This window comes from Oncorhynchus kisutch, linkage group LG12 (assembly GCF_002021735.2).
Source record: "Oncorhynchus kisutch isolate 150728-3 linkage group LG12, Okis_V2, whole genome shotgun sequence".
NCBI lineage: Eukaryota > Metazoa > Chordata > Actinopteri > Salmoniformes > Salmonidae > Oncorhynchus > Oncorhynchus kisutch.
This window is the reverse complement of record NC_034185.2, coordinates 53,362,700-53,384,143: the sequence shown is the minus strand read 5'-3', so window position 1 is coordinate 53,384,143 and position 21,444 is coordinate 53,362,700. Positions and strand designations below refer to the sequence as shown.

At 44.3% G+C, this 21,444-nt stretch overlaps 2 protein-coding genes across 15 annotated transcripts in view; both read right to left on the bottom strand.

The window, feature by feature from the left end:
- The window catches only part of LOC109901251 (zinc finger protein 583-like), an 880,650-nt gene that overhangs the window by 254,390 nt on the left and 604,816 nt on the right, over positions 1-21,444 (bottom strand). The gene's annotated exons all lie outside the window — the stretch shown is intronic.
- On the bottom strand, positions 1,730-4,663 carry LOC109901270 (homeotic protein spalt-major-like). Of its 3 annotated transcripts, none has more exons than XM_020497323.2 (4): positions 3,948-4,663; positions 3,491-3,621; positions 3,145-3,303; positions 1,730-2,885 (listed from the first exon to the last, which is right to left on the bottom strand). In XM_020497323.2, exons 1-4 carry the CDS (start codon positions 4,219-4,221, stop codon positions 2,853-2,855), a joined length of 597 nt encoding a protein of 198 aa, XP_020352912.2. In that variant the 5' UTR covers positions 4,222-4,663; the 3' UTR covers positions 1,730-2,852. The 3 variants fall into 3 exon arrangements, with proteins under 3 accessions (XP_020352912.2, XP_031692463.1, XP_031692462.1); XM_031836603.1 differs by having other exon boundaries at positions 1,730-3,303; positions 3,948-4,187; positions 4,526-4,662; XM_031836602.1 differs by having other exon boundaries at positions 1,730-3,303; positions 3,948-4,655.

Below are 21,444 nucleotides of genomic sequence, written 5' to 3'. Positions count from 1 at the left end.
GTAATTATCAGCTGAGAAAATTTTATGAGTCGATTTTACTCCTGGCTCAAGAGTTTGTATGGGCAGTGTCTCTTAGGGCTGCAATCCCGTTAATGGGATTGATATGACAACAGCCAGTGAAAGTGCAGAGCGCCAAATTCAAACAACAGAAATCTCATAATTAAAATTCCTCAAACATACATGTATCTTATAACATTTTAAAGGTAATCTGGTTGTTAATCCCACCAATGTGTCCGATTTTAAATAGGCTTTACAGCGAAAGCACCACAAACGATTATGTTAGGTCACCGCCAAGTCAGAGAAATTCAGCCATTTTTCCAGCCAAAGAGAGGAGTCACAAAAAGCACAAAGGGGTAAAATGAATCACTAACCTTTGATGATCTTCATCAGATGACACTCATAGGACTTCATGTTACATAATACATGTATGTTTTGTTCAATAAAGTGCATATTTATATTTTAAAAAACTATACATTGGTGCGTTATGTTCACTAGTTCCAAAAACATCCGGTGATATTGCAGAGAGCCACATCATTTTACAGAAATACTCATTATAAATGTCGATGAAAATACAAGTGTTAGACATGGAAATATAGATACACTTCTCCTTAATGCAACCGCGGTGTCAGATTTCAAAAAAGCTTTACGGAAAAAGCAAACCATGCAATAATCTGAGAACGGCGCTCAGAAAACAAAGAGATATCCGCCATGTTGAAGTCAACAGAAATCAGAAATAACATTATAAATATTCACTTACCTTTGATGATCTTCATCAGAATGCCCTCCCAGGAATCCCAATTCCACATTAAATGTTTGATTTGTTCGATAATGTCCATCATTTATGTCTAAAGAGCTACTTTTGTTAGCACGTTTGGTAAACAAATCCAAAGTCATGAAGTGCATTCCCTAGTTGCAGACGAAATGTCAAAAAGTTCTGTTACTGTCCGTAGAAACATGTCAAACGATGTATGGAATCAATCTTTAGGATGTTTTTAACATAAAACTTCCAGAATATTCCAACCGGAGAATTCGTTTGTCTTCAGAATAGCAAAGGAGCGCGAAATGTGAAATGCGCGTGACCAGAGCGCGACTGCTGCCAGACCTCTGACTCAATCTCCTCTCATTCAGCCCCCCTTCACAGTAGAATCCTCAAACAAGTTTCTAAAGATGGTTGACATCTAGTGGAAGCCTTAGGAAGTGCAACATAACCAATATCCCACTGTGTATTCAATAGGGGCTGGGTTGAAAATCGACCAACCTCAGATTTCCCACTTCTTGTTTGGATTTCTTCTCAGGTTTTTACCGTTCAGACAGTAGTTCACAGTGGGCTCACCTCAGTGCGACTGTGTGGTCCTGTGCTGCTCAGCTGGGTCCTCTGTGGTTTCAGGAGGTGTAGTCTGGACATACACTCCCTCCAGTACAGACACACTTTCAACGTGGAGTGTTTACCAATCACAACTACATTTGAGTCCGATACTGTAGTTATAGAATGACTTCATTGTTGTTAAACCCATCATGGTGGACATAAATAAGATGTGGGGAAAATATAAGTCAGCTATGATAAGTCAAAAGTCATCATTAGAGAAATCTGACTAAACTATTTAGAAGTCTACCATAGCTATTCGTAAGGGTGTGGGTATATTTAGTAAGTATATGGTTATAAAGCACTGTCAGGTGTATACAGATAAGATGTGACTTATACGAAAGAGTCTCAATGAAAGTCTTAGAATGAAAAGTCTAATTTCGTGTTTATTAAACAAACTTAAATACACCATATGAAAACCACACATATACAAAAATTAAGCATGAACTTGATAAACTGCATTCATTTTCTCATTAAAAGTGTCTTGGGGAAAAAAGTAAGTAGTTGAATGGAAGTAATGAAATAGGCATTTGTGAACATCATATAGCCAACACAGTACAAACACAATATGTAATAGATTTTTAGGCTTAAATATGCCAAAGTCAAAATGTAACACTCTACCCAGGAATATTCAACACTGAAATATGTTACTCTTGTCATTCCAAATGCATCTGTGGAGCTTTTCTGATGAAATCCAGGGTTTGATCTAAACGTCAGAAGCTATCGAGTGAAATTCTTACTTTCTATGTTATCAGAGTGGAGTGTTTTTTCTGCTGGTGTATTCTGAGGTAGCTCCTCTCTGAGAACCTCTTCCCACAGTGCGTACAAGTGAACGGCCTCTCTCCCGTGTGGACCTTCAGGTGCATCTTCAGGTGACCAGCCTGGGCGAAGCACATGTGGCACTGGGTACAGCTGTAGGGTTTCTCCCCAGTGTGCACCCTCTGGTGTCTTTTCAGGTTGCCAGCCTGGGTGAAGCGCATGTGACACTGGGCACAGCTGTAGGGTCTCTCCCCTGTGTGGACCCTCTGGTGGATCTCCACCTTCTGGGGGCAGCTGAAGCCTTTGTTACAGAACATGCAGGGGAATCGTTTATCTTTACTATTGCCTGATGTAGCTTCCCCTCTCTGAGCCTGGGCTCTAGTCCTGTCGTTTGAGTTCAATACCTGATTGAAAAGGATGCTGCCATGTGAATCTGAAGGCCCCATTGACGTGGACAATGGGTCGCGATCCTTGAGCGTGTGTAAAGGGTAGTGGGCAGCGACATTTGGATTGGTCTCCAAGCTTTCCCTGTAATCTAAGAAATCTCTGCCTTGTGAGTGTCCATCTCCTAGGTGACTACCTGCATTCCATGTGGGAGGAATGTCACCCTCCACTTTCACAGTCACGTCATCTATGGCCATACCCTCCCCTGCCTCATATAGGCACCCTTCAGAGTATACACTTCTACTGCACCGGTTCCAGTCCCGTCTAGACAGATCAGTCTGTGCCTCTAAACCCAAGGGCATGTTGCTAGGGTCCATCTCTGAAATATAAGAACAAGAAGGATCATTACCAGTCTCTGACGCGTCACCTGAGTCCGGATGGGAATGAACCGTCCTCGGGCTCGGGTTTCCATAAAGTACGTACGCTGAGGCAGGAGCAGGAGGACAGCCCAGTCTCCCCAGCCCCATTCTCTCTGGGTCTGACATTTGGTCAGATCCTGTGTGTAAAAGCCTTTGTGTTACAGTTGAAGTCTCTGTGTCTGTCTCTGACTTGAGGATGGCGTTCAGCGTTCCACTGACCTCCGTGATGCTGCATTGGGTCTTGGGCTGCGCTGGGGCGGTGGTGTGTTTGTCCGTGGCTACAGGAGGCGCTCCCACTGCTCCAGTTTGGAGGTCTCTGCTGTACAGTGGGTTCTCCTCTCCTTCAGATGTCTCCTGCTTGACCCCAGGACCTGCAGACTGACACAAGAAGAGAGATGGTTATTACCGGTACATGAGTTGAATTGTATAACAATGTCGTACGGAAGTCTCACAAGTCCCCCTATGATGAGAATGTACATGTAAGCAGGTAAATAGCTGAGGGAGACTTTCTGAAATAAAGGGGCCACAAAGTAACTAATGCTTTATGCAACACTATTACACTAACCTCTATCACAATAATGTGCTGGGTTGAGGTTCCACTCGCCTCATCAACAGCGATTGGTTGGTCATCTCTCAATGTATTGTGTCCTGCTGGCTTCACAAAGCTCCTGTGGCCTCCAGTGAGATGTCCTTCACCTGAGAGAGTGATTGGAGGAAAAGAGGCAATTAGTTTAGCTACTATTAGTTTAGCTACTGTCAACACTGTATTGTACACTATTGACAGTTTTTGGTATGTTGTACACTATTGACACTGTCTAGAATTGGCAAGGATGTAAGCTAACACTTTGCATAACTTCTTCATATACTATTTATTGATTGATGTATTATGTTCCTTGCATCACATTGTTTTCATTGAGTAAATAATAGGAAATGCAGTAAATCAAGAACATTATATTTTGTCTTTGCGCAAGATAGCTAAGTAATCAGGGCAATTATTGCATACTATCCAACAATTGACCTACCTCTTGCTATTCCTCTGTATCGGTCGAGGATCTTAATACTTGGGCGACTGGCGAGGACGCGCTCTCGCATTGTCCTTTCTGCGCGCTCCCGTGCCACCTTCAGTTCCAGTAGTTTCCTCCGCAATCCCCTGTTTTCTTTCTGGCTTTGAGTTATTTCCAAACGAAACACTGCATAGTCGTCGTCTACGAGTTTACAGATCTCTGCCACGGCTGCATTCGCTAGTACCTCCATGATGGAGGCTATTTGAGTGTGAAAAACCATACAGTTAGCCATTGTTAGCAGCTAGCTAGCGTTACCTAGATAACATCTATCAACCAAGTCCTGTCTCCAATGCGAATTAAGTATGTGACGCTATGCAGTTAAATTAATAATATTTTTAGTTGGGTGTTAATACACGCCTAAATAACAATAGAAACGCTAACGTGGAAATTGTTATTGGACACTTCATTTCCGTAAAGATTATTTACAACTAAATCGTTTTTCTCAGTTGCCTGAATTCCACGTGCGTACACTTATATCAGTACATTTAGAACAGCCTAAATATTACGCAACTTATATTCAATTTAATAAGCCTCACGTAATTCGACTCTTCTAAATCTTATCTCACGAGGACCGATTTTGGGCGGTGTAAATCCTCTCACTTCGCCTCTTCCTCTCTGCTTCCGTTTACTTCATCTTCCTGTGAGTTTCCTGCAAACTTGACGCAGTGTTGCTGACTTTTACGGGTCGGAGTGCGAATTGCACAATATGTCACAGAAAAGAAAGGGGAAAAATAAATCTCACCACTCTCAAACCCTACAAATATGCAACAATATACCAATACTTTAGCCCTACAAGATTCTACTGCAAGCAAACAGCTGATGCCACTACCACACCTATTTTCTGGGATTTATGCTCCATCAGTGCAGATCATTAATAACCATAGCCATAAAAGCAGGCAATCCCACCTTACTAAAACTCATCCTCTCTGGATCTCTCTCTTCAGACCTGCTCACTGGGGGGCTCCCAGTGAAATCACTCACCCTTGGGAAGTGGCTATTTTAGCATGTAAATCTTGGTGGGGCAAACAAAGCAGAACAAAAGTGTGGGATGCATGCCAGCAAAGCCACTACACAACACAACACTAAACAATACATTAATTGCACTATAACGGTGACAAACGGTGCCCACAAATTGTTAGGGACTACATAAAGCTGTCCCAACAGCAGTCCCAACACCTTACCATTGCTACACCTGGCTTTCAGCTGAGCCTTGTCTGGCAGCGAAACAGTTCATTCAGCCTCATTTACTGCCTTTTAAAGAAGCATAGCTGACTTGCTTAAACAAATGTGGTTTCTACTGGCAATTGAGATGTACAAACTATGGAATAAGGGGATGACAAGCAGGTACGAGGCAATCCGTAATTTCGATTAAGACATTAATGAGTAATGCGACGACGGATGTAGTCAAACAATTTGTTCAGCACTTTTGAAATGTACAGAGACAGAATTCAGAACATGGGCCGTTCTTACAGTGTACTCCCTGTACAACAAGACAGAACCGTAGGATAAATAAAGGGGGCATATAAACAGACAATGAAAGCTCTTACAATAGTCAACGATTACATTTCTCTAAAACAGGTTATAGGCTACATGTGCACCACCAAGTTAGAATAGAAGGTGAAATTAAGAGGTGAAAATATACCAAATTATTAGGATGAGGCACATTGAATGCCATTTGGATCTTTGCGTGTCAAAAAAGATACACGTCATACAACACTATTTGGCGCATTAAATAAGCTTTTCATTTGACACGTCAAATAACACAATTCTATTCTAGAATGTTGTGAGTGCTGAATTTGCACGTGCAAGCTAAGCACCACCACTACTATCAGTAGCACTGTCAAAGCTGTACAAAACAAGCACACACAGGCCACGAACGATGTGTGTACAATACAGCGTTGGTGAAAATAGACAAAATTATTAGGGTGAGGCACATGGGCTACTAACAGCTTACTACACAACATACACTTAGTATTAGTTTCTTAGCTACAATATACATACAGTGGGGCAAAAAAGTATTTAGTCAGACACAAATTGTGTGAATTATCCCACTTAAAAAGATGAGAGAGGCCTGTAATTTTCATCATAGGTACACTTCAACTATGACAGACAAAATGAGAAAAAAAATCCTGAAAATCACATTGTAGGATTTTTAATGAATGTATTTGCAAATTATGGTGGAAAATAAGTATTTGGTCAATAACAAAGGTTTCTCAATACTTTGTTATATACCCTTTGTTGGCAATGACAGAGGTCAAACGTTCTGTAAGTCTTCACAAGGTTTTCACACACTGTTGCTGGTATTTTGGACCATTCCTCCATGCAGATCTCCTCTAGAGCAGTGATGTTTTGGGGCTGTTGCTGGGCAACACAGACTTTCAACTCCCTCCAAAGATTTTCTAGGGGCTTGAAATGCTTCTTACGAAGCCACTCCTTCGTTGCCCGGGTGGTGTGTTTGGGATCATTGTCATGCTGAAAGACCCAGCCATGTTTCATCTTCAATGCCCTTGCTGGTGGAAGGAGGTTTTCACTCAAAATCTCACGATACATGGCCCCATTCATTCTTTCCTTTACAGGGATCAGTCGTCCTGGTCCCTTTGCTGAAAAACAGCCCCAAAGCATGATGTTTCCACCCCCATGCTTCACAGTAGGTATGGTGTTCTTTGGATGCAACTCAGCATTCTTTGTCCTCCAAACACAACGAGTTGAGTTTTTACCAAAAAGTTATATTTTGGTTTCATCTGACCATATGACATTCTCCCAATCTTCTTCTGGATCATCCAAATGCTCTCTAGCAAACATCAGACGGGCCTGGACATGTACTGGCTTAAGCAGGGGGACACGTCTGGCACTGCAGGATTTGAGTCCCTGGCGGCGTAGTGTGTTACTGATGGTAGGCTTTGTTACTTTGGTCCCAGGTCTCTGCAGGTCATTCACTAGGTCCCCCGTGTGGTTCTGGGATTTTTGCTCACCGTTCTTGTGATCATTTTGACCCCACGGGGTGAGATCTTGCGTGGAGCCCCAGATCGAGGGAGATTATCAGTGGTCTTGTATGTCTTCCATTTCCTAATAATTGCTCCCACAGTTGATTTCTTCAAACCAAGCTGCTTACCTATTGCAGATTCAGTCTTCCCAGCCTTGGTGCAGGTCTACAATTTTGTTTCTGGTGTCCTTTGACAGCTCTTTGGTCTTGGCCATAGTGGAGTGTGACTGTTTGAGGTTGTGGACAGGTGTCTTTTATACTGATATCAAGTTCAAACAGGTGCCATTAATACAGGTAACAAGTGGAGGACAGAGGAGCCTCTTAAAGAAGAAGTTACAGGTCTGTGAGAGCCAGAAATCTTGCTCGTTTGTAGGTGATCAAATACTTATTTTCCACCATAATTTGCAAATAAATTCATTTAAAAATCCTACAATGTGATTTTCTGGATGTTTTTCTCATTTTGTCTGTCATAGTTGAAGTGTACCTACGATGAAAATTACAGGCCTCTCTCATCTTTTTTTAGTGGGAGAACTTGCACAATTGGTGGCTGACTAAATACTTTTTTGCCTCACTTGTATATTTAAAAAAAATGGTTGATAAAAATGTGTGGCTCAGCCTCCTGGGTGGCGCAGTGGTTAAGGGGTGCTGTACTGCAGCGCCAGCTGTGCCATCAGAGACTCTGGGTTCGCGCCCAGGCTCTGTCGTAACCGGCCGCGACCGGGAGGTCCGTGGGGCGACGCACAATTGGCCTAGCGTCGTCCGGGTTAGGGAGGGCTTGGCCGGTAGGGATATACTTGTCTCATCGAGCACCAGCGACTCCTGTGGTGGGCCGGGCGCAGTGTGCGCTAACCAAGGTTGCCAGGTGCACAGTGTTTCCTCCGACACATTGGTGCGGCTGGCTTCCTAGTTGGATGCGCGCTGTGTTAAGAAGCAGTGCGGCTTGGTTGGGTTGTGTATCGGAGGACGCATGACTTTCAACCTTCGTCTCTCCCGAGCCCGTACGGGAGTTGTAGCGATGAGACAAGATAGTAGCTACTAAAAACAATTGGATACCACAAAATTGGGGAGAAAAAGGGGTAAAAAAAAATTACAAAAATGTGGGGCTCAAAATACCTACCCTGAATGACGGGTTGCTACTGTCCCTGGGATATCCTATACTCTCATCACTGCCTCAGCATAGGAAACTTTCTGCCCCACCCAAACTCGTCTCTCTCAAAGAGAACTTTGTATCCCCCCCAGCTGCATGGGTGCCCCTACCCATTCATAGACTTCTAACTACCTTTATCACCTATTGATGATAGAACCAATGTTTACTCTAAATGTGAACACGTATCGCTTGCGGTACGGTTTTGGAAACATAAGGAAGGTACGTTTCATACCCCCCCCCCCCACACAAAAAAAGTTAGCCCTATCAAGGCCTGTAGGAAAGTTATTAGGATTAGTGTTCCCTCACGTCCATATCTCTGTGTCTGCAGAAGACAGAGGGACCACCTGTGCTAATTAGCTATCTAGCATGCTCCGAAGACTTTTTAAGAGTAACGTTACATCTTGGGCTAGGGCGCCCCCAAAGTTGACACACGGTGCTTTCTCTATCATAGTCACTAAATTATGTAGACAACACCACGCACATTTACATATATATCTGTCCCGAATATTAAATAAAATTATATTTAAACTTACTCTGCCGGTTGACCACAGGAAAGTATTATTAAACCAACTTCAAAAAGTGGGTCTGTGTGTGGAAATCAATATGTTTTGCTTATGACCGAAGGCAGGTGTACACACGCAAACCATGCATACTAATAAAGTCTTGCAGGTGTTTACATAGTTTTGCGCAGGTGTTAAAAATGTCTACTTCAGTACTGGTTCTCTAACAAGTCAGGTAAACAATGACTTTCCTGTGGATATTTTATCTTGAAGGACCAAAACTACGGGAAAATTGGCAGAGTAAGTTCAAATATAATTTTAATCAACATTCCGGCTTGTAGAGGACCATTTCCAGAATCTAACATTGTCATGTTCCAGATGGTGTATTTTTTTATTCTGGTCCCTAGACATTCTCTTTCCCAACTTTACACTCTCCCTGACTATGCCCTCCTGCACACGTCATGGGATCTCCCTGTTACACACTGCTGCAACATGTCCGAATCCTTGGTATCTAAAGCACCGTAAGCAGGTTCGAAACATAAGCCCTCACAAAATAACAAATATGACCTAACCTGGTATGAACTGTCTCAAAGATCAACAAGATAGACAGGGTATTCTCAGTCTTGCCATTGCCACCGGGTCTACATCTCACCAAACCGAGGGCGTCACAAACACCAGAAATATTATTTTTTATTTGATCCACTTCTACACTCAATGGAACCCCATTGATCACTCCTTTGAGCGCCGCCCTGCTCCAGAGAGCAAAGCACAACACAGGTCGATCCTCGAGGGGCATGATGCGGAGCAATCCGTGCCTCTGGGTGGAGGATGCACAAAAAAAATCCACTTCTTGAAACTTTGACAGGTGTAACAGTTCTGTTAGTCATTTACCCAGCTTGAAACAACTTATGAGTCAGCCAAAAAGCAGGGATCCACTTTCCTACCAAAATCTAACTCCTACCGATCCAAAAATCATCTCTGGTAGGATTCTCAGGGAAAATGTTGGAAGTCTCTACCAACTGTCACCGCATGTACTTCAAATAAAGAAAAAACCTTGAATGAGTAGATGTGTCCAAACTTTTGACTGGTACTGTACATCAATATAAATACAGACAACAGTGTGTGACTTGTAAGTCAATTATTGAGTGGCAATGTTTGCTAAAGCCATGGGAGATTTGTAACTATACACATAATCAGATATATTAACAACAACTCCTACCAACTACCCAGTTTTTTTATTATATTTTATTTATTTCACCTTTATTTAACCAGGTAGACCAGTGTCTCCTGACCCCTCCTGTCTCAGCCTCCAGTATTTATGCTGCAGTAGTTTATGTGTCGGGGGGCTGGGGTCAGTTTGTTATATCTGGAGTACTTCTCCTGTCCTATTCGGTGTCCTGTGTGAATCTAAGTGTGCGTTCTCTAATTCTCTCCTTCTCTCTTTCTTTCTCTCTCTCGGAGGACCTGAGCCCTAGGACCATGCCCCAGGACTACCTGACATGATGACTCCTTGCTGTCCCCAGTCCACCTGGCCATGCTGCTGTTCCAGTTTCAACTGACCTGAGCCCTAGGACCATGCCCCAGGACTACCTGACATGATGACTCCTTGCTGTCCCCAGTCTACCTGGCCATGCTGCTGCTCCAGTTTCAACTTCCACCTGACTGTGCTGCTGCTCTAGTTTCAACTGTTCTGCCTTATTATTATTCGACCATGCTGGTCATTTATGAACATTGAACATCTTGACCATGTTCTGTTATAATCTCCACCCGGCACAGCCAGAAGAGGACTGGCCACCCCACATAGCCTGGTTCCTCTCTAGGTTTCTTCCTAGGTATTGGCCTTTCTAGGGAGTTTTTCCTAGCCACCGTGCTTCTCCACCTGCATTGCTTGCTGTTTGGGGTTTTAGGCTGGGTTTCTGTACAGCACTTTGAGATATCAGCTGATGTACGAAGGGCTATATAAATAAATTTGATTTGATTTGATTTGAGAACAAGTTCTCATTTACAACTGCGACCTGGCCAAGATAAAGCAAAGCAGTGCGACAAAAACAACAACACAGAGTTACACATGGGATAAACAAACATACAGTCAATAACACAATATAAAAATCTATGTACAGTGTGTGCAAATGTAGAAGAGTAGGGTGGTAAGGCAATAAATAGGTCAAGGAGGCAAAATAATTACAATTTAGCATTAACACTGGAGTGATAGATGTGCAGATGATGTACAAGTAGAGATACTGGGGTGCAAAAAGATAAATAACAATATGGGGATGAGGTAGTTGGGTGTGCTATTTAAAGATTGGCTGTGTACAGGTAGTGATCGGTAAGCTGCTCTGACAGCTGATGCTTAAAGTTATAGAGGGAGATATAAGTCTCCAGCTTCAGTGATTTTTGCTGAATGTTCCAGTCATTGGCAGCAAAGAACTGGAAGGAAAGGTGGCCGAAGGAAGTGTTGGCTTTGGGAATGACCAGTGAAATATACCTGCTGGAGCGTGTGCTACGGGTGAGATAAGGTGGGGCTTTACCTAGCAAAGACTTATAGATGACCTGGAGCCAGTGGGTTTGGCGGCAAATATGTAGCGAGGGCCAGCCAACAAGAGCATAGGACGCAGTGGTGGGTAGTATATGGGGCTTTGGTGACAAAACGGATGGCACTGTGATAGACTACATCCAGTTTGCTGAGTAGACAATGCCGAAGTTAAGGATCGGTAGGATAGACAGTTTTACGAGGGTGTGTTTTGCGAAATAGGAAGCCGATTCTAGATGTAATTTTGGATTGGAGATGCTTAATGTGAGTCTGGAAGGAGAGTTTACAGTCTAACCAGACACCTAGGTATTAGTAGTTGTCCACATATTCTAAGTCAGAACCGTCCACTGTAGTGATGCTAGTCGACCAGGCAGATTTTACTAGCATTTAAAAGTAGTTGGAGGCCATGGAATTAGTGTTGTATTGCATTGAAGCTCGTTTGGAGGTTTGTTAACACAATGTCCGAAGAAGGGCCAGATGTATACAGAATGGTGTCGTATGTGTACAGGTGGATCAGAGAATCACCAGCAGCAAGAGCGGCATCATTGATATATACTGAGAAAAGAGTTGGCCCGAGAATTGAGCCCTGTGGCACCCCCATAGAGACTGCCAGAGGTTCGGACAACAGAGTGGGATGACCGCAGCAGCTTTCCAATCTTTGGGGATCTTAGACGATACGAAAGAGAGGTTGAACAGGCTAGTAATAGGGGTTGCAACAGTGCCATGGGAGGGCTATAGGGGAAAGGGCCACAGTAAAGAGTTGTTTTTCTTCCCCAATGAAAGCATGACCTCAGTGTCATCTCCGCAGAATTTGTTTGTTATAAGGTGTTACAAAAAAAGAGGGTGTATTTTATGAATATAACATAAGAAAAAACAAATTCAGAGGGTATAGATTAGGGTTATATTGAGGTCTTCAAGGATCCACATGTACCCAAATACTTGAGACCTGATCAGGTATCAGAATGATTTGTTTTTATTTTCAACCCCCTTTTTTCTCCCCAATTTCGTGGTATCCAATTGGTAGTAGTTACAGTCTTATCTCATCGCTGCAACTCCCATATGGACTCGGGAGAGGAAGGTCGAGAGCCATGCGTCCTCCGAAACACAACCCAACCAAGCTGCACTGCTTCTTGACACAATGCACATCCAACCCGGAAGCCAGCCGTACCAATGTGTCGGAGGAAACACTGTACACCTGGCGACCTGGTCAGCGTGCACTGCGCCTGGGTCCGCCACAGGAGTCGCTAGTGCGCGATGAGACAAGGATATCCCTGCCAGCCAAACCCGGATGACGCTGGGCCAATGGGCCTCCCGGTCGCGGCTGGCTGCAACAGAGCCTGGGCTCGAACCCAGAATCTCTGGTGGCACAGATACCACTGCGCCACCTGGGAGGCCTCCGGTATCCAGAATTCTAAATAATGTCAGGGGTCTGGCATGGATCTGATATGAACTCAAGGGGTCTGGGCATTCTGCACAAGTGGAACTCTCAGAAAGCACTTGATAGCGTGAGTGAGTGGGGGAAATATAATATACGGTTTATTACTTGTATGTGGTAATAGTATGATTATTTAGTGATGTAATTGTGATGTTATGCTAGTAACTTTACAACGCCAATTAACATGAGTGCCATGCCATTTTCCGCCACCAAGTGGCAACAGAGCTATTAAGTGAGGGCGTTTCTTGTTAGTTTTCTGTGTCGATTCAGTGTCGACAGGTGCTACTACTACTGAACTTATTTTGAGTGCATTATGTTTAACCTGATTTTATAAAAAGTGTTCATATGGATTTTTATTTACTTGTATTTACAATCACAAAAAATGTTTAAAATGGAGAATAGCTATTTCTCCACTTACCAGGTCAACTCCACAGGCAAGTGTGTGCCTTCCACATGATTTAGAGCTACCTCAACTCAGTGCATTTGAGCCAGTTTCACCTAGTCCTAGGAATGGGGATGTGTCTATGGATTTATTGCGGGCATTGTTAAGCAGATAGGTCACTCCATAGGTGAAAATATTGCCTCTTGTTTGGAATCAAAGGCTATGGGAGATGGGGTGGGACTTCAGAAGGATGATCATGTTGGTGGTACCAAGGTTGGGGACAGCTTTAGTCTAAATGTACAGTCCTGGCCAAAAGTTTTGAGAATGACACAAATATGAATTTTCACGAAGTCTGCTGCCTCAGTGTCTTTAGATATTTTTGTCAGATGTTACTATGGAACACTGAAGTATAATTACACACATTTCAAGTGTAAAAGGTTTTTATTGACAATTACATGAAGTTGATGCAAAGAGTCAATATTTGCTGTGTTGACCCTTCTTTTTCAAGACCGCTGCAATCCGCCCTGGCATGCTGTCAATTAACTTCTGGGCCACATCCTGACTGATGGCAGCCCATTCTTGCATATTCAATGCTTGGAGTTTGTGTCAGAATTTGTGGGTTTTTGTTTGTCCACCCGCCTCTTGACAATTGAACCGCTCTCCTTGAAGTTCTTGATGATCCAATAAATGGTTGATTTAGGTGCAATCTTACTGGCAGCAATATCCTCGCCTGTGAAGCCCTTTTTGTGCACAGCAATGATGACGGCACGTGTTTCTGTTACTGTAATTTAATTATGCCAATGTGCTTTCATCAATTGAAAGCCCTTAATCTATTTTATGAGAATCTGTAAGATTTCTTGTTTGCATAAAATAGACGCAGACCAGTCTTTCAATAATAGGTAATAGAATTTATTCTCGGAGCGCGCTCCCACTTAATCACGTGCAGCAGTTTATATACAGATCATGACGTCATTTCATTGCTTTAACAGAATCCCCTCCTCTCGACCGGGACAAAGTAAGGTGAAAAGTTCATTCTAACATTACTAACACACTCCCAGATAACTTTTGACCCCTCAACATTATTGATCACCACTGAACTGACAGTTTTAATTAACAGAAAACCTAGGAATGCACTCATTGCCTTATCTAAAAACCCCAGAGCTAAGTTTCTGTAGGGTCAACTATAGGCTAACGACCTTATCTGTTTTCACAGTCCACAACCCATTCGTTTTATTCCTAGTTGGAATGGTGTTCATTAACTTTTTATTACTCCTTGTCCGTGTCACACAATCCCTTCTTATGAACTCATATTGTTAATCACTTATAAAACAGAGTATACGTTTACTTAGTTACAATTCTATTTAAAATGGGGATATCGTTTATTCATTTATCCATAATAAATCCAACAGTTTCCTTGCAGGTAACCATGATTGACAGAGGAAGAACAATGATTCCAAGCACCACCCTCCTTTTGAAGCTTCCAGTCTGTTATTCGAACTCAATCAGCATAACAGAGTGATCTCCAGCCTTGTCCTCGTCAATACTCACACCTGTGTTAACAAAAGAATCACTGACATGATGTCAGCTGGTCCTTTTGTGGCAGGGCTGAAATGCAGTGGAAATGTTTTGGGGGGATTCAGTTCATTTGCATGGCAAAAAGGGACTTTGCAATTAATTGCAATTCACCTGATCACTCTTCATAACATTCCGGAGTATATGCAAATTGCCATCATACAAACTGAGGCAACACACTTTGAAAATTAATATTTGTGTCATTCTCAAAACTTTTGGCCACGACTGTAGTGGTGAAAAATGTCAGGGAACCAGTGTGTTTCACAGGGGATGGTTCAGAGGAATGCACCGTGCATGAGTGTGAGGAGATCATGTTAGTGTACATGCAGAAGAAGGGCTATTGTGGGCAGGAGAGGTCAGATGAAGTTTTGGGCAAGCTGACGGGGCGGGCACGGGACGTGGTAAAGAGTAAGCCTGCGCAGTAACCCAGTTGACTTAAGCCAGGGCCCAAGACCGTTTTTTGACATTCTGAAGCAACACAATCAACTCTGACATGCCCCTAGCTGATGTTTATTCTATTTTGCCAATGGAAGGGGAGACTGGATTAGACTGAACAGGGCCATAGAGGTGGCAGAGGACTGTTAGAAGATGCAGAACAAGGAGCTAGACAATCCATCACGTGTTCTGACCCCATATTCATCAAGCACTCTCCAAACCCAGAGCTGTCATTGATATTCATGCGCAAACCATATTCATGGAGGTCCATGGCAGGCTGGAGGAGTACCAGAGGAAGTGCAAGGCTCCACGTCCTTTGCGGCTACCCCCACTGGTCACCACACTGACGCAGGAAGTAAGTAGGCCAGTGTCGGCTGTTGCAAACTGCCCGGACCCCTTGTTGCAGCTCACAAATGGCTCATCCGAGGTATTGGATCGTGTGATTGCCATGCTTGAACGGGTCTTGGAGCAGAGGCCACAATAACCTGTAGGCGGCTATGATAACCGTTTCCAGAGGAGGCCCAGGAGAAGGGAGAACCCATCTTTGCAATGCAAAGTGTGTTGAGATGCAAATTACAGCACAATAGATCATTGTTATTCACACCACCTCTGCTTCCTCTGTTATGCAGCTGGGCACACACGTCAAGAATGTCCTCACTCTTCATCAGTAACTCCCGTCGCTCCATCAAACAGCAACACGGCACAGTGGCAGGAAGATTCACCCCCCATGGCATTTTTCCTATTTTGTTGCATTACAACCTGTAATTTAAATGGATTTTTATTTGGATTTCATGTAATGGACATACACAAAATAGTCCAAATTGGTGAAGTGAAAAAAATGACTATATGTCATGACTACCCCCTTTGCTATGAAGCCCCTAAATAAGATCTGGTGCAACCAATTACCTTCAGAAGTCACATAATTAGTTAAATAGATTGCGCACAGGTGGACTTTAAGTGTCACATGATCTCAGTATATATACACCTGTTCTGAAAGGCCCCAGAGTCTGAAACACTATTAAGCAAGGGGCACCACCAAGACCAATGAGCTCTCCAAACAGGTCAGGGACAAATTTGTGGAGAAGTACAGATAATGGTTGGGTTATAAAAAAAGTTATGCAAGCTCAAGCTTTCTGCCAAGGGGGGTGAATACTTTCACAAGCCACAGTAGCTGGCCTGCACGGGGGGGGATTGCCCCAATCAGGTAGTGGAGTAGATTTAGAGTCAATATATAAAAATATGCAAAATACACAGAGTGCTCCACATAAATTAACTTTTCTATACCAGTGTGTTACTGGGGAATGTTATAGAGGTGAGCACTATGATTGACAGCGGTTCTATGGCATGCACATTGAGCTCAACGGTGGTGCCACACCTTGAGAAAGCAGGTGTGCTCGAGTGTCTCCCTCAGTCCGACCGAAGTGGTGTTGGTTGGCTGCGGGGGGTTGAAGACCAACACTGTAGGTGTGTGCGAATTGAATCGGTCTGTGTATGGCAGCAGCGTCTCTGTCCCTGTTCTAGTAGTGGATGACCAACGTGTTGAGCTCATCCTAGGCAGTAACGTGATAAAACACCTCATCGGGGAGCTGAAGACAACCGGTGACTTCTGGGAGAAGATATCATCTTAACACAATGGAGATGACAAACTGTTCCGTCTGCTGGCTAATGTAGAGGTGGAAAGGATCCGAAGTGCCAGAAAGAGTGGCACGGTAAGGCTGAAGCGGGCAGTCACATTGGAGCCTAGCAGGAGCATTTAGTCTGGGGCCGGCTGTATGCCTCAAAATGTATCCGCGGGCAGAACAGTAACGACATTGTGGAGCGATGGCTGGGTCTCAGTCAAAGTTATCAATCCCTCACCAAAGCCAGTAACAATGAGACACAATTGTATTTTTTTACCTTTATTTAACTAGGCAAGTCAGTTAAGAACAAACTCTTATTTTCAATGACAGCCTAGGAACAGTGGGTTAACTGCCAGGTTCAGGGGCAGAACGACAGATTTGTGCCTCGTCTGCTCGGGTATTCGATCTTGCAACCGTTCGGTTACTAGTCCAACACTCTAACCACTAGGCTACGCTGTCACCCCCGATCAATGCCAAGATAGCGGACGTTTTTCCTTGCATGGCATTAGAGGACTTTGACACTGACTATATAGATGGGCCCACTGTCCCACCAATGCCCCTGGTGCAGCAGGTACACAAAATGGATGACAATCCAGACTTTGACAATGGTAGTGCAGATAGCTTGACCGTTGACAGTGCCGTCAAACCGCACAGAGTGACAAGTGAGGTGTTGCACGAGTTAGGGCTAGGTGACATTGACATTGAGTCCACTCAGTTGTTGCAATAGCGTAAGGCCAAGCTAGTTCATCTTATCTTCTCCCGGCACAAACTAGATTGCAGAAAGGCTACTGGTTATGTCCATTGCATCAGACTCAGTGACACTAAGCCTTTTAGGCTACCTTACCGTAGGCTCTCCTCTAACCATTATGACAAGCTCAGGCAGGCCTTGGATGAGATGGAAGCGCAAGAGATAATCAGGAAATCCAGCAGTGAGTATGCCTCCCCGCTTCTGCTGGTCTGGAAGAAGTCTGGCGATCTGAGACTGTGCACAGACTTCCGATGGCTCAATGCTCGCACCGTAAAGGACCCTCTACCTCACCAAGCTGATGCTCTGGCGGCCCTGGGTGTCAACGCCTTCTTCTCTACGATGGATTTGACCTCAGGCTACTACAATGTGGAGGTACATGAAGACGACAAGACGTTTACAGCCTTCACTTCTCCTTTTGGTTCATATGAATATAACCGTCTTCCATAGGGACTTTGCAATAGTCCAGCTACATTCATGAGGATGATGTTGAGCATTTTTGGGGACACATTTTTTTCTAGCTTTCTCTGTTACGTGGACGATGTGCTGGTTTTTGCTCCGACTGAAGAACTTGGATTGCAACACTTGGAGTCAGTTTTTGAGCGTCTCAAAGCCCATAATCTGCAATTGGCTCCAAAGAAATGCCATTTCATGAAAAGGTCCGTGCTTTTCTTGGGGCATGTCATCAGTGAAGGAGGTGTGGCCACAGACCCAGAAAAAGTGAAGGCTATTGCAGGGATGACTGTGAAGGATCTCATGGAGGATAACACAGACGTGCTCTCCCAGGGGAAGATTCGGTCCTTCCTCGGAATGATAGTCTATTACCAGCAGTTCATTGAGGTGTGCTCCACCATCGCTAAGCCGCTGCATGGGCTGACAGCTGGGACGAAGGCACCACGCCATGGAAAAGGCCACAAGAAAAGACGAATACATAGGAAACTCGCAGCAGACTGGACTGGTGAGTGCAAACAGGCCTTCAGTCAGTTGAAATAAGCTCTCCTCGATCAGGTCATGCAAGCCCACCCTGATTTTAGTAGACCTTTCTTGCTCTCTGTAGATGCATCAAGTAATAGCTTAGGTGCTATCCTCCAGATGCCAGAGGATGAGTCTGCAGCCAGACCCATAGCATTTGCTAGAAAATCACTTACTTATGCACAGTCAAAGTATCCTGCCCATAGGTTAGAGTTTTTTGCTTTACGCTGGGCCGTCTGTGAGAAATGTAGTCATTGGCTAAGGGGCAAGCCTTTTACTGTATGGACAGACAACAACCCATTAATGTACATCCTGTCCAAGCCCAAATTGGATGCCTGTGAACAGAGATGGGTTGCTTAGCTCGCTCCATTCGAGTTTGACATCAAGTACATCCCCGGTCCCAAGAATGTCATTGCTGATGCACTCAGTAGACAGCCATTTGTGCAGCCGAGCGCTCTCCACCGCATCACAAGGGTTCTATACAAGGCCTTGCTGGAAGAAGCTGCGGGAGTACATGCTGAGAAGGTGCAAGATGTGGAACACTGGTCGAACCACTCATTTGACCTCGAGAGCTGCCTCAACTCACTCAGTTACTGGTGCCATCTGTGATGTCAGACGTGAGAGTGCTATCCCGTGACGACCTGATATAAAAGCAGCCACAGGATGACACACTGGCCAGAGTTGTCTTCTACGTGGACAGGGGCCGGAGACCTTCTGGGAGGGAACGTGGCCATGAACCACTTGAGGCCCTTCGGATTTTGAAGACCTGGGAGAAGCTCACTCTGAAAATGCGTGTACTATATCGCGTTACCAAAAGTTTGCTGTCAAAGAATAAGACGTACCAGTATGTAGTACCCACCTCCATGAGGGCGACAGTCTCGAAGGGTGTCCACGATGAAGTCGGTCATCAGGGGTGTTGGGGTTCGTTCTTTGTTCCTTGTCAATCATTGGATCATTGGTGAAATTAGCATTCAGACAATATCTTTAAGGAAATCAATCATTAATTTATTCACAACAGGAACATAGCACGCATGTTTCCGAGTAAGTTCTGCAAAAGAGTAAAGAGTCCAAGTTATTTTATTAAGCCTGAAGTCCAGTCTTAGTGATGTCACTGCCTACCAAGCCCATGCATACACAACTATACAAACAATAGTTTCAGTGTTATCTAAAGGCTCAGCAGTAAATGTCCACTCCCCAAGTTGATTTATAGTGGAATGTCTGACTAGACTCTTCTCTTTCACTCCCCTGCAGGGTTCTTTCTCACAGACATCCTGTTTTGACTGCCATAACTCACACATCTCTCGAACCGTTTCTTTATAAGAGGCAGAGACTAGACAATAACTGTGGAACAATATTAAACTTTATAATGGATATATATTGCTAATCTGTAGTCTAGGACACTATAAATGTAAAGAGGTAGAGGTCTTATAACCCTTCCCCTTCTATTAATACAACATAAGCATAATCAATTATTATAATACATCAAACATTTATTATAATACATCAAGCATTTGGTACAGCCCCTATCATGACCCCAAGATGAACCCAACAGGGGCAACAGCGGACGTTGTACTTGACGAGACAGAGGTTCTCCTGGCATGGTCTGGAGTCTGATGTGAGAGAGTAAGTCAAGACCTACAAGAGGTGTGTGTTTAGTAGACCCCTGAGCCAGAGGCCAGAGCTCCATTGGAGTACATCATCACGACTGAGCCCCTCGAGTGGGTCTGTGTGGACTTCTGGTCTGCTGAAGACTCCAACAACAAGTCCTTGGGTGTTCTGGTCGTTCCTCGTCGTAACCACTCCGACCAAAGGGCCAACTTTGAAAGTAAATTGATTGCTGAGTTGTTGAGTGCTGCAGCACTCCAGAAGTCGCACACGACTCCCTACTATCCGATGGGGAACGGGGGAGTCGAACGGTTCAACAGAATGCTGGGAAATATGAGCAGGACCTTACCTACGAGAGCGAAGCACAGGTGGCCCCAGAAACTGAAGTTGTCGACCTTTGCCTACAACTGTACAGTCCATGAAACCACAGGCCACGCCCCTTCCCAGTTGATGTTTGGGAGAACCCCACGTCTGCCTGTCGACATGATGTTTGGTACCGTGCTGCAAGACTCAGAGGTTGTAGACTATGACGAGTACATCAAGACCCTGACGAGAGAGCGAGAGCTGAGGGAGGCCATGGAGACGGTACAGGTGTCGGCAACCAAACAACTGAAGAGGAAGATCAGAGGAGCTCCAGTGGAGGTCGGTGATCGGGTGCTGCTGGCGAATAAGGGTGAACGTGGAAAGAGGAAGCTGGCTGATCGTTGGGAGAACAACCTTTATATTGTTATGGAGAAGAATAGTGACATCCACATCTTCAAGATACATAACATGTCACCTAGCCAGGAGAAAACAGTCCACCGTAATCTGATAATGCCTGTAAACTTCTTGCCTCTCCCTGACACTGCCTTGGAGACACCTAATACGGGAGACAGTGAGGAGATGGAGGACTCATCCATGAACGATATACCAGAAATTGACATTGGTGAGAGGACTAGTGTGCGGATATCAGAACAGACCTCTGAGTAAACACAGTCAGAGCCCTCAGATGTGCTGGAAGATGGGCCACTGGCGAGGGACCCTCAGAACACATTCTGAGGGTGCCACAAGCGTGTCAGAGATAACCTTTGGAGAAGAAATGTCTGAACCCTCTGAAGAAGAAAGGTATTCTGAAGATGCTGCTGGTAGCAGAAGCTCCAGCAACAGTCACAGAACCCTTGACCTTGACTATCCACCGACTGTGTACAGTGACCAATGGTGGTTGTAGTTGGCCCCCCAGTATGAAAATGTGATGCAAGGGGTAGGTCACGTTCTGAATACTGTTTTCTATTTTACAATGTGTACAAGTTTGCTGTACATTGCTGATTTAAACATGTATAGGGATTGAGGGGCTTTCTGGGCTGTGTTTTGGTATATGATTGCTGTATATAAGTGTTAGCCAGCAGCATACCACCCTGCATACCACTGCTGGCTTGCTTCTAAAGCTAAGCAGAGTTGGTCCTGGTCAGTCCCTGGATGGGAGACCAGATTCTGCTGGAAGTGGTGTTGGAGGGCCAGTAGGAGGAACTCTTTCCTCTGGTTTAAAAAATA

Coding starts and splice junctions, on each gene's coding strand:
- LOC109901270 (XM_031836602.1), bottom strand. CDS start 4,221: ATGGCTAACTGTATGGTTTTTCACACTCAAATAGCCTCCATCATGGAG. Junction 3,622..3,947: donor ATACAGAGGAATAGCAAGAG/GTAGGTCAATTG, acceptor TCACTCTCTCAG/GTGAAGGACATCTCACTGGA. Junction 3,304..3,490: donor AGCACATTATTGTGATAGAG/GTTAGTGTAATA, acceptor TTCTTGTGTCAG/TCTGCAGGTCCTGGGGTCAA.